The sequence below is a fragment of the Nestor notabilis genome, unplaced genomic scaffold, assembly GCF_000696875.1.
Source record: "Nestor notabilis isolate BGI_N333 unplaced genomic scaffold, ASM69687v1 scaffold14036, whole genome shotgun sequence".
Lineage (NCBI taxonomy): Eukaryota > Metazoa > Chordata > Aves > Psittaciformes > Psittacidae > Nestor > Nestor notabilis.
In genome coordinates, this window is record NW_009931564.1 from 3287 (window position 1) to 15758 (window position 12472).

Genomic DNA, 12472 nt, shown 5'->3' on the forward strand with positions numbered 1-12472 from the left:
GAAATACTATTCTTGGTTTAGGAAATGTGGCCTCATTTTAATTTGATTTGTGTTCTTTGCCTCAGTTTTTCTGTGGCAGTGCATTCCTCTATTAAACGTGCTGAAATATGGTTTCTAGAATTTCTAAAACTTACTAATCTTCCTTTTTCATCTTCATTCTAGTAAGGAAGGTGCTGAAAACTCTCTTGTATTGTTCTTTATGTTCATCTCCTAACTCTTACTGTATGTCAATTTTGCTGCTAAGAGTTGCTCTGCTTTTATCTCTCTAGTTCTTATGTTCTGCATGTGTAGGAGAGAAGCGTTAAAATGTATTGCATTAAATCACCGGAAGACAAAGGCTGAGCATGATAATGGCAGAGTGTCATGGATCGAGGTTGAACTCAAAGGAACAATTTTAGAGAGACAGATAAGACACCTATAAAACTTGTTGCCAGAAGGTTGTAGAAAATGGTTTTTCTCTGCTACAGTGACCAAAAAAAAAGAAGTCCTAATGAGTAAGGATTATTCAGAAACCCTATTGAGTTTCTTAAGACAATATCTTGTCCATTTCTACTAGTAGTGTTTCATGAGAGTTTGATAAAGCAAATACTTCATCTCTTAGTGAAAAGACACTGTTACCATAAAGGAAATAGGCTATGATAGACTGGTTTTGAGAGCAGTTGGTATTTGTTGGTGTGTGGGTTCGGTACAGTCTTAGGACTGCTTTTCAAACATAGCAAGTTGTTGTTGTAAGTTAAGTGCCTTATAGCTCAGCATTCACGTTTTCCAGGGCATGTAAATGGTAAGTAGGATGTTTCATTTACTATGGGTCACAGTAATTATAGTCCACCCAGGTAACAGATGAGTAGAATTACTGATTTTCTGATATTTTCACAAGTTGATTCCTTGGTCACTGTGACTTAATCACTTGGTCATCTTTCACTATTGAGTCCTTACTAAAAGCTGTAACAGGAGTGAGGTGCTTTCTATATACATCATTGAAATTGAAACCTTCTGTTACTAATGCTTTAAGAGACATTACAATCTTCAGCATATAAAATTAGTACAGTGTGACAGATCTAGTAAGTTTGGGTTTCATCCAGGATTTCATGCTTACTGATCAAATAACGGAGAACACAGGAGAACCAATTTCCAACTTTATTCCTTGGTCAGTTAACTGTATCTTATATAAAAAGATTACTCCATTTATTTTGGGAAACATGAATACGGAAAGGTATAAACACGTCCAGTTTTACCTTGAGGTAGCTGAGGAAGAGTTGTGGAAGATGTATCTGTATATGGCATGACTTGCCACACAGTAAAGAATAATTAAGAGTAAATTTTATTTTCCAGGCAGTGTTACATCAGTCTTTTTCTACCACTATGATCCATTTCTGTCATAATTTTCTTTCACACAGTGAGAAACTGGAAGAAGTCAGTTGATGGTAGCTCAGCTGCGCTACCTGACTGCGTACAGATTTCCCCCCTCCCCCTAGTATCTCCTAGTACCATCTTGCATGTAGTTTAATGCTGCCTAAAGAGATTTCAGGTTACAGGCTTCATCAGTGATCATTTGAATACCATAGGTATTCTGAAGAAATGGGATTCTGAATTGTCCTTAATGCACATTTTACTCATTATCAACAGAATAACTTGCATCACTGTCTTGGTCATCACTATAAATTTGTGCATGGCAATGAGGACTGTTGTCAAAGCCTAATTCTCCAAGGCTACGTGAACATTAGTACGTATGTAATATATTTTCAGACTACAAGTAGACCAAAATGTAGTGTTCAGCTGAAGAGTTTTCAGTAATAATATGAAAAGACTGTAGAAAACTGTTCTTCTAAGCAAAACCCAAGAGAATAGTTAGGAAATGTATTTCACTAAACTTTTTGACAAGTATGCTAGAAGTCTCTTGGATCTTTTTCACTCTTATGGATAGAATGGGTTAAAAATGAAGCAATTCGAGCTATGGTTGGAACATTTTATTAATCAAACTACATTGTACTGATATAAAACTCTTTATACTTACGATTTTGTAGACTAAAACTGCAGACCGGTTTAAAAGTTTTTATAACAATTCATGAAGGTACTACTTCAGAACTTCATAGAAAACGTGGAGGATAATTAAAACAATCTATTTGATTATAATTGCCAAAGTAATTGCTGAACATCCTTCACAAATGTGCTGAAAGTTTCCAGTGCTGTCCTACCAAGAGGCTAATCTCACCAGCTGTCAGAACTGTGACATTTGTTCAGCTTGCTTCTGAGAGCTACCTTAACATATATATCACTGCCTGGGGGGGGGGAAAAAGTGCCATTACCTTGTTTCTTAACCTACAAGAAACAATTATTTAGTCATTATTTAGTTTATTTAAAATGCCAATGTATAAAGGTTAATGTTCTGAAGTAAACTTTGTATGATTAATATTAGATATTACTAGAACTTGATTATGAAACATATTTGATGATTCAAACCTAGTCACCTCCTAACTTAAAAGGCAGCTGATCTGTGTGGTAAGGCTATTATGTACTGCTGCTTCCCCACACACACCCCCTTTTTTTATTCAGGTAATACACTGCAGTTTCTTTTCATAGATTTCGCCCAGTTGTTGAAATGCCAGTAGAACATTGTCATTTGGATCATCACACAGCTCACTCAGTGATGTTCTGGGGTTTAAAAAAAGAAGAACATTGTTTCACTTTAAGTTGCTTTAAAGATTAAATATCTATTGTATATTATAAACCATGAGTTTATCATACCCAATAGACTTAATGATGAGTGAAAACTCCTTGAGTGCATAGTAAGCATCTCCTTCATTTAACCTAAAGAAAGAAAAACCCAAAATTAGAATGGATATGCACATACTGTTTCACCTTTAATAAACCCTGCTATGTTCATTGGGTAAGGATGCAGAGAGCATATGCCATGGCCTCGTACACTGACATACGAGTTCCTTAGTATAGTGTTGAAAATAATGGAAACGCAGAATGGTTTGGGCTGGAAGGGACCTTAATGATCATCCAGTTCCAACCCCTTCGCCATGGGGGGAACCTTCCACTAGGTCAGCTTGATAGAATCAAGAACCTACAACGTGTATTTCCTCACCTTTTCCTAATGTGGCATTAGTGTCGAACTCTGCTACTGTAACCATGACAGGGCATGGAATGTGTACTGTAATCATTCTTAGAGTCTGCCGTGAAGAGTTTACAAAATAGGCAGAAAATATTACATGCTCCCAACAGCACCTTCAGGGAGCAGAGTGAAGTGGTATTTCATTGCTCATAAATATAAGTTACTGGCTATGAGCATGAAGGCAAAATAAAGATAGTTCACAGAGTAGCTGGGAGAGGGAGCTTGAGGTTGAGCTTTTTTGAGCTGAGGTTGAAGAACAAAACAGGTATGTGAATGGCTTCATTAAGAACGGCAAGCTAGAAGTTTTAGAAAGGGATTTAATGAACGAGGTTACAGAAGGCTAGTGAGAGTCAAAAGTGAAAGGGATCCTCCTGCATCCCTTACGCTCCAAATTTTCCCTAACTGAAGTTTTTAATTTCTTTCACGTTCTTTTGCCTGTATCTTTTAACACCAAATTCTTCTTTTAATCTGTCTTCATTATTTGACATAGTTTTTGACATCTCTCTGCTACTATGTTGCCACCTTCTAAACTACGGCATTGAGCTTCCTCATTTTAGGGACTTTCCTAATCTCTCTCATACTGAAAAATCCATGATAAAATAAAACTTCCAAAGAGCCTGTCAAAATAACTTGCATCACTGAAGTCAAGACTCCCATTTACGGTAATGTGTTGAATACCAGGCTAATACTTTACAGTCATTGCCATAGGACTTCCATGTAGTATACGTTTTATTCTCATTGTCAACCAATCTAGATTTAACAGCTATTCCATCCCTAAATTGTGGAGGAAGAAGTCTTTAAAAACAAAAAACTGTACTTGTGTACCCTATTGTAAACAATACTGCCACTTCACCATATTAAAAACAGTAGTACATACCAGTTATCAGTTGTCAGTGCAATCAAGGATCCATGCTTATAAAAGTCCAGTGCATATGCATTGAGTGGCTGCCTCCTTCCTTGATTATCATACTTGTGCAAAGAAAGAAGGGGGCAGTTTGTGACATTAATTCCAAGGGAACGTAAGACAGCCTGAAAAACAAAAACGTATCTGTTGAATAGCTACTCTGGTTTTGTTTATGTGCCTATTTTGTCAAGCCTGTACCTTCCCACAGCTGGGAAGTTCCACACTTCTAATCCTGGAACACTAAAAATCTGTTCAAGAACATAAGCTGTAGACACAGGGCGAGTTTGTCAGTGAAGTGACATGCACTGCCCGTGCAGCTCTGAGTCATTCTGAGTCATTTTAAGTTTTACTGTGCTGCTGGATTTCTCATGGGTTTTAGATGACGATGTTTCCATGTGTAGATAATGTGTTTAGATTCTCCCACTGAAGCTTTGAATATATTAATCAACCTTAAGCGTGGAACATTTTAAGGATGAAGGCAAATTTCAAATCCCCAGTTGTAGGAATTTCATTTTTTCTATAACAGAATTAAAAGTTGCAATAATTCCCCAGTGCTACAAAGCCCATATAGACGACCATAGGAAAATGCAAGCTAACAATAAACATGCTGATATAGTATTACTTTACTTGTCTTGGAGTGGAAAGGAACAGAGGCATTGCAAGAAAGCCCACTACAGATTTTTCTCCTACATGCATCTGTTTGTGTTTTTGTGCTGTGATAATGTACTACTACTCAGTGCTGATTTTGAGACCTTTCAAAGTGTCTCTCCTAAAGAGTGACAGTTGAGCATGGGATCATCATAGTACAGAGAGGCAAGAAGATTGTAATGAAGAATGATTTTTATTGAACTGTAATAAAATTCTGCCCCCCATGAAAAAATAACTTACTTTATTAATGTTCTCCGCAAGGAATAGATCGTTATCCACCATTCCAGATACACAGGCAAAAGGTGAGATGGCAGATACACGTTTGGTGGTGTCCATCAAATAAGATGCTAGTTCAGAGCCACGCCAATTCTTGGGTGTAAAATCTAGACAGAAAGTTTCAAATACAGTGTAAGCTATGCAGACTTAAGCTCCCTTCCAGCAATCTATTTTAAAAGCCAGAAGTTTTCAGTCAGTAGATAATGACAGGACACAGTTAATCTTCTAAACTTAAACTCTTCTTGATAGATGTTTATTTCTTTTGTTCATAAGAATGCCTACGCAATTGATTACAGAATATAAGAACTTTCTAATGGTGAGAATTTGTGCCTTAATCCCCTCCTTGTAATTTAAGCTTTTCTCCTTGACTCATCTGTAGCCAAAATTGCTAACAGCATAAAGTTGTGCCAAAACCAAAGGGAATGTTAGTTCTAGAAGACTTATTTTACCTTCATCTTTTATTCTCCTACACTGAAGTAAACTAGGGGTTTTAACCTGTATGCACATGTCTTAAGAGCTTGACATCTAATATTTTTTTATTGCTAGCCTCTGGCCTCCCAGCCAACATTTTTCTTGAAGTGTAGAGCTCTAAATAATGAATATTCTAACTGAGGCCTTGCTAGAACTTAAGTATGTGAAGCTTGTCACATATTTTGCTCTGCTTTATGCAACCCATTATGGATTTCTGGTTTTACCACCCATGGCATTTCTGTTGGTTTATGGTCAGCCTGTAACTTCAGTCACTGTCTAGAGAAGACCTGTCTAGTTATTTCTAAATATATTTGTACTTTTGATTTTCCTTTCCTAAACAGAAACTTAGTCTTTCAAAATTATTAATGATACTTTCAATCCTTATGCTGCAACCTCTTCTGCTGTGTATTATGGTAACTATGCTGTAGTTACATTTGTTGTAATGAAATGAGAATGAAACCATATTACATCTCCATTTAAACAAGAAACTTTAACATTCATGTTAGAATTTCCTATTCTTGAATTTCCTATTTAAGAATAGGAAATTCAATTTCCATAGCTCACATCCTGGGCAAAAGTAGCATTCATAACACTAACATATATAAAGGAATATATATCCTGAAAATGCTAGGCAGCCCATGATTTGAATTCCATCATTCTGTGATTTACAGCTCTTAATTTCCTACGTTTTTCAGGTTACAAATCAAGGTGTGGGGACCCTCCATCGTTAAAATAAGCAAACTTAAACTGAATATGAAAAAATGGGATTTCAGTATAGTGTTACTAATGTTATACCATGATGCAGCACTTTCCAGTGGTCAGTACTGGAAATGGATAACTGCTATTTACCATCTCAAGCCATATGGTCGTATTCGGTCTTGTTTTGCATTCACCTTATCTGTTCGTTTCCCCCAGTGCCTCACCTTTGTATTAAGTTGACACCCACTTTACTACAAAACTTTCTATGACCCACTTATCACCATACTTGAAACTCAAAGTAGATGGCAAGACAGGGTAGCTTGTATGGAGATTTGGGCTTTTTCTTTTATTTTTTTCTATCTCTTCCGTTTGTACACAGCAGAGAATGAAAAAAAAAAAAATATCAATGTACCAGTAAAGGAAAAAAGAAGATGAATAAATAGTTATCTGCTGCAATTAAAGTGCTTCCTTACTTTTTTGAAGGCTTGTTATTTTCAGAGGACCGAAGCAATGGGATAGTGGTGTATTACATTGCTTTTGTTTATCTCTTCCAGAAATTAACATGGGATTAGTAGGTGATATTTTTCAGCCAGTGGCAATCCATACTGCATGGTAATTTTCTAGTCATGCCTCTTCATATTGCTTTGGTTACTGAACATCATTTATTGGCATAAGTAACTTAGTTGAATTAACAAATGGTACCATGTTCGTCTTTAGTTGTTCCTTCAACCTTAAGGCTGTTCAGATGTTGAAAATCTAACCTTTGTAAGACTCTGAAAGCAATTCAAGTAGCACAGGCATTTGAGGATCTGCAAATGTGTTGACGATTAGATAAAAAGGATTTTATTCAATAATGTATTTTTCCTTTTATAAAAAAGTTAATTTGATTTTTATTTCCCCTACAAAAGACCAGCAACTAAAATTAACCTTTTCCTGTACAAAGCTTCTACTGTGTACAATAATCTATAATGCTTGTAAAACAAAAGTGAAATAGAAATTGTATCTCTTTATTAGCATGTCTGAAATCACTATTCTTTTTCTTTACAAAGTAAGAATTAACCTAAATTTCCTAATGCAATCAATTTCATGAATTATGGATATGCACTGATTTTTCACTTCCTACCTGTCTTTGACAGTGGAAGTCTGTATTCTTGTTCCATATCTGCCAGCTTGGTAGTTGTCAGAAGAAAATGAGCAAAATTTTCCTCTGCTTTGGTGTTGTACTCATTTACAGCCTCTGCAAAGTCTTCTGGCAGATCTTCTAGAAACACCTGAAATAACATGCCATTTGTTGCTTAATTTAAGTTATTTCTCCAGAAGTGTCAGTTCTATATTGGTGCATACAGAACGTATTAGTACACACATACCATATTACTAGAAAGAAGGAAAGAGTACAGCTCCAAGCTTTACCCAGCTTGCCAGGCTTCCTGACCATCTAGAATTAGTGGATCCTAAAGACAAACACGAATTTCATGCAGAAAAAGGCATGAAGACAAGCATTAAGTATAAAATTCCTAGTTTTTTTACTCACACAGTCCTTGCCAAACTCCTTTATTAAAGGTGTTTCAGCTCCCTAAAAAGGGATTTTTGAAGGGCTGCCTTTCCCAGTTCGTTTCGCATTATCTTGGTGTTCAAAAAACTGCCAACATGACAGACATGGCTGCCATTAGCCACAGCAGGCCTGTAATCCCTCCTACATGACTAGCCCCTTCTCATAAATAAATAACATTTTTCCTCTCGGAATGCTTTTTGGAAACTGGCCACACAAACATCTTCACCCGGAAGAAGTTTCCCTGGTTTCAGCTGTAGCTGTGCCCTCCAAAAGTTTTCAGGCTTTGCCTAGAAGAGCCAACAGGAGCACGTGACAAACATGTCTCTTTCTGCCTGCACCCATGGTGGGTTCACTTGTGCACAACTGTCGCTAACGCTGATCCTACTAATACCGTCCCGTTTCTGGAAAAAGCCCTAAGCCTAGTGTCATGTGCCACAGAGCATGCTGGTGTCCTTTTGGGTCTCACAAAGCTACAGGCTCCTTACACAGAGGCAAAAGTGACAAAATTCTAACCGAGTGAAGGGAAGTTGTAAATTGCCATTTGGGGAAGAGGTACTCGAGTTGTATTGTATAAAGAAACACTGTGTCATTTATACTGTTACATGACAGTAACTGTATAATCATTGTCATCACCGAAACATACTGGAATAAACTGGTACTTTGCATTTAACTTGACACTCACTTCTGTGGTTAAATAAAGGCTTCTTTATCCAGTAAGTACATTCTTCATTATTCTGGCTACTTGTATTGCGTGTAGATGTCGAGGTGTTTGGGGGGGTGGGGACAGACACAAGTCATGGCTGTCGACTATGAGAAGAGGCCAAGGGCTGCCCCATGACAGACACAGCCAGATCCAAGGCCCCAGCACAAGGCAAAGCTGAGCCCACCAGGCACAGGTGCAGCACCTCTGGGAAAGCTTCGTTACGAAAGGGTAAATATGTCCAACAGGCAGAGTGGGAAGCAGCAGTGCCAATACCAAGACCAGAGAAGCGGGGAGAGGAGGTGCTGCAGGTGATGAAGCAGAGATTCCCCTGCAGCCTGCAGAAGAGACCACAGTGGGGCAGAGATTTCCCTGCAGCCATCTCAGTGGAGAGGACCATGCCGAAGCAGGTATCCACACTGCAGCCTGTGAAGGGCTCCACACCAGAGCAGCTGGATGTTTCCAGCCCCTGGAGAGCCCACACTGGAGCAGGTTTATTCTGAAAGACTGCAGCCCACAGAGAGGACTCACACTGGAGCAAGGGTGACGTGTGGAGGAAGAGGCAGCAGAGAGAGTTAAGAACTGACCACGACAACCCATTTCTCATGTCCCATTTCCCATCAGCCCCGCACTGCTTGGGGAAGGGGTGGGGAAGGAGTCAGGAACAAAGGAGCAAAGTTGAGCCTGCGGAAGGCAGGGGCAAGGTGGTGCTGAAATTTAAATTTTTGTTTCTCGCTACTAAACCCCATTTTAATTGGCAACTAATTAATTAATTTTTCCACAAATTGAGGCTGGTTTGCCCATGACCATAACTGGTAAGCAATCTCCCCGGTTTTGTCTCAACCCATGAGCTTTGCCATCCTATTTTCTCCTCTTATCCTGCTGAGACGGAGGAGTTAAGAGAGTGGCTGAGCAGGCATCTACCTGCTGGCGCTCCAGGCTACTGTACATCCACAGTGGCACTAGTCTGACAAAAGGAAACAAACGCTTTGAAGGGGTACACAACGTAAGTTAAAGACCAAAGCTTCATCTACCTTTGACTGGCAGAATGTGCGTTTGTATTTCACTGAGCAGGCTGGAAGATATTTTCTCCCAAAGAGGTTGGCTAGAATGAGCACTAGCTTTTCCAGGACACCTTCTGAAAAAACAGTTGAGCCTATGTTGAAACAGAGAGTTCTTGGGTTAAATATGGAAGTGTGAAAGACAAAAAAAAATAAGGAAAACAAAACAAAACAAAACCCAGTGACTCCTGTTCAGGAGTTTTCTTCCCAGCTGCCACTGTCATGACAGAGGTTATATGTTGGCCAAAGATCAACTCACTACATACAAAAAACTCTGGTAGATAATTAAGCAACTAATATTATGTACAAATAAATACTGTGTTCTTACATGTTCATATCCTGCAGCATATCTCAGTGCACAGAATGGATTTGACTTGTGTAATGAGACATTAGTAGTACTTAATTTTTTTTAATCTGTTGATATTCGGAGTAGTCATCCACCTTATTGTCTACATGACATTCAAATATTGCTCTGGAGTCAGAATTATTGATTTTTCTATGTACAGCATTCCTTTTTATTCCATTGGAATGTTTCACAAACAATATATTTAGGTTCATGATACCAACATTGCCATATATACGAGAAGTATAAGCATGTGCCGAGTGTGTAGAGACAGAGGCCAAGGATATGAGGACGAAGGCTAGGCAAGCAAAAGGTGGCAGGAGCAATAAGGCACTAGAAAATTTCAGAACCACTGGGGTTACAGAGCCCACCACAGACTACAATTAAAATGCACAGAGTATTATTTACCTTTAATTGGTTGGCACAATTTGTGGAACAACCCTTTCACAAGAAAGCTCACTAAAACGAAATTTGAAGGTTCATGATAGTGCAAGTGTGTCACAAGTCCAGCAAATCCCATGGGTTTACCTTTTTGATCCAAGTAGCCCTATTTAATTTAAAAGCAAAACACACTTAGTTGTGAAGGATGAACATGGGTATGACAGAAATATAAAATGATGGCATTCAGAAGAATAGTCCTTCAACCTAACGCATGGGTACCCCACTGAGAACATTCCGTTTCCACTGAAAGGCAAAAATTTGTCTTTCCTAAAAAACAAGTCACCAGCATGTCCCTCTTGCCTATAGTGGGATCCATCTAAAATGGTATCCATCTAAAATGGAAGTATCATGGAGAGATACACTAGTAATTTTCAGTCGTCTCTATATTTTTGTTACAGGTATAATTTCTCTCAATGTGTCATCCTTAGTATGTTTTAAACCCCTGCCATTTCACATGGACACATCTTCATATACAACAGAAACACACAGGTCTTACTTGCCTGATCAATCTGTAACGATATAGACCATACTACAAGACTTTTCCTGTTGAGTTTATTCCATAAATAGCTCAGAATTAACTTTAAACTTAGAGTGCTCTAATTTTATCTGTTTTCCTAAATTTCTAACAGAAGTAGCCTATTATTACGAAATATAAAATATATGGGTCAAATAAAAGCATACTAACACAAACAAATAAGAACCTGTAGATTTAAGAGCTCTCCTTTATGAGAAAGAATTAAAACCTACCTCTTTGATCAGAAATTGCAAGGAAAACATAAAGTAAATTTTTAGTATTTGAGCATATCTTTCTTTTCTGAACGACATCAGTGAGTGCTTCAACACTGACAATGCCTGGTCAAACAAACAGAAAAAGATACTTTAGAAATCCAAGGAAATGCTGATACTGTAACAAGCAAAGAAATATAACATCCAGCTTTTATGTTTTGCTTCAATACTTGTTTTTCAGGGTAAAAATGCTGGGTAGGATTATGCTGTATTTTTATGTAAATTGAATGCCTATCTCCTGGAAATGCTTGTGAAAAAGGTCCATCCTTGGTCAAACATGTGCTCATTTCCTACCTTTACACTAGGGTTTGTAAAGTTACTTACATGGAATTCATAGAGAGATCTAAAACATGAGGATTAAAACATTGTTAAACTAAATCCAGGAAGTTTTGTAATTACTCCTTACACTTCAATATTTTAAGCACAGTAGCTTACCAATTTACTTTGTTATCTTAAGAAGACTTACATCTGCATTCATTCAGTGAGTCCTTGAAAATAAATGTTTATATGCTAAAGTGGATGTAAAAACCAGATCATCTAAAAGTAGGAATTCCTTAATAATTACAAGAGGAGATCTCTGACCGATTTGCAATCATGGTCATGGGTTGCTTACTTATATCACTGCATTAAAAAGGCAAGAATAAGAATTATTTGATTCCCAAGAGTTAGTAACAAGTGAGTTAGATATAAGCAAGTGAGTAACACGTCAAATTTTCTCATTGTTTCAACTGAGATAGCATTTTATAGCTCCCCTTTTCCCTATGGAAATGTATGTTCACATTTTTTCCTCAAATAAAGCTGAAATTTTAAGTATTGGAAGACTTTCTGATTCTCCAAGTTAATGCAACTGTTGCATAGAACAAGAGTCAGTAAAAATACCTTCCTAACAGTAGCATTCTTTCTGATGATACCATGATAATATCTATTGCAAAGAATAAATGCTTAAAAATGGACAGTACAATACTGTGGAGAAGATGGCACAGGCACTAGAAGCAGAATCACAGAGTATGCAACTTCATTTGGAGGCAGATTGCTTACTTCTGAAGTACATAACTTTCTGCTCAAGTTAAGGAGACATTTAATTAAATTACTATTAAGACAAAAAACATTAAACCTTTGCTTTGGCATCTTCTTTGTCATCAGCCTTTGCAGCCAACAGCATCAGTCTCAATATTAAGGAAATAGTCAGAGGAAACTGGCCTCTCAACTCAGGTACGTTGGATTTGATAAGTCTTTCAACTTTGGGCATTGGGATGTCGTAGAAGAACACATTTCCAATCATATCATATCCCCGTCTTCCAGCACGTCCTGACATCTAAGAATAAAATATTATATTATTAAAATATTATTCATTTTAAAACAAAATATATCTACGTTGTGTGTACTGGTACCATCTATACAGTCTTAAAGCATTTATGCAGAATTACTAAAATAATGTCTGCAAAATACACTGTACCTCAAATGTGGCTGGGG

The 12472-nt window shown here is 37.6% G+C and overlaps 1 protein-coding gene across 1 annotated transcript in view; it reads right to left on the minus strand.

The window, feature by feature from the left end:
• Window positions 1-2549: 2549 nt before the first annotated feature.
• DDX60 (DEAD (Asp-Glu-Ala-Asp) box polypeptide 60) overlaps window positions 2550-12472 on the minus strand; it is a 41073-nt gene continuing 31150 nt past the window's right edge. The window contains exons 29-37 of the mRNA XM_010015977.1: window positions 12114-12314; window positions 10961-11065; window positions 10181-10319; window positions 9403-9524; window positions 7240-7387; window positions 4911-5053; window positions 3996-4147; window positions 2746-2808; window positions 2550-2652 (exon numbers count right to left, since the gene is read on the minus strand). Of these exons, the coding sequence (XP_010014279.1) occupies window positions 2550-2652; window positions 2746-2808; window positions 3996-4147; window positions 4911-5053; window positions 7240-7387; window positions 9403-9524; window positions 10181-10319; window positions 10961-11065; window positions 12114-12314 (1176 nt within the window). The remainder of the gene's footprint in view (window positions 2653-2745; window positions 2809-3995; window positions 4148-4910; window positions 5054-7239; window positions 7388-9402; window positions 9525-10180; window positions 10320-10960; window positions 11066-12113; window positions 12315-12472) is intronic.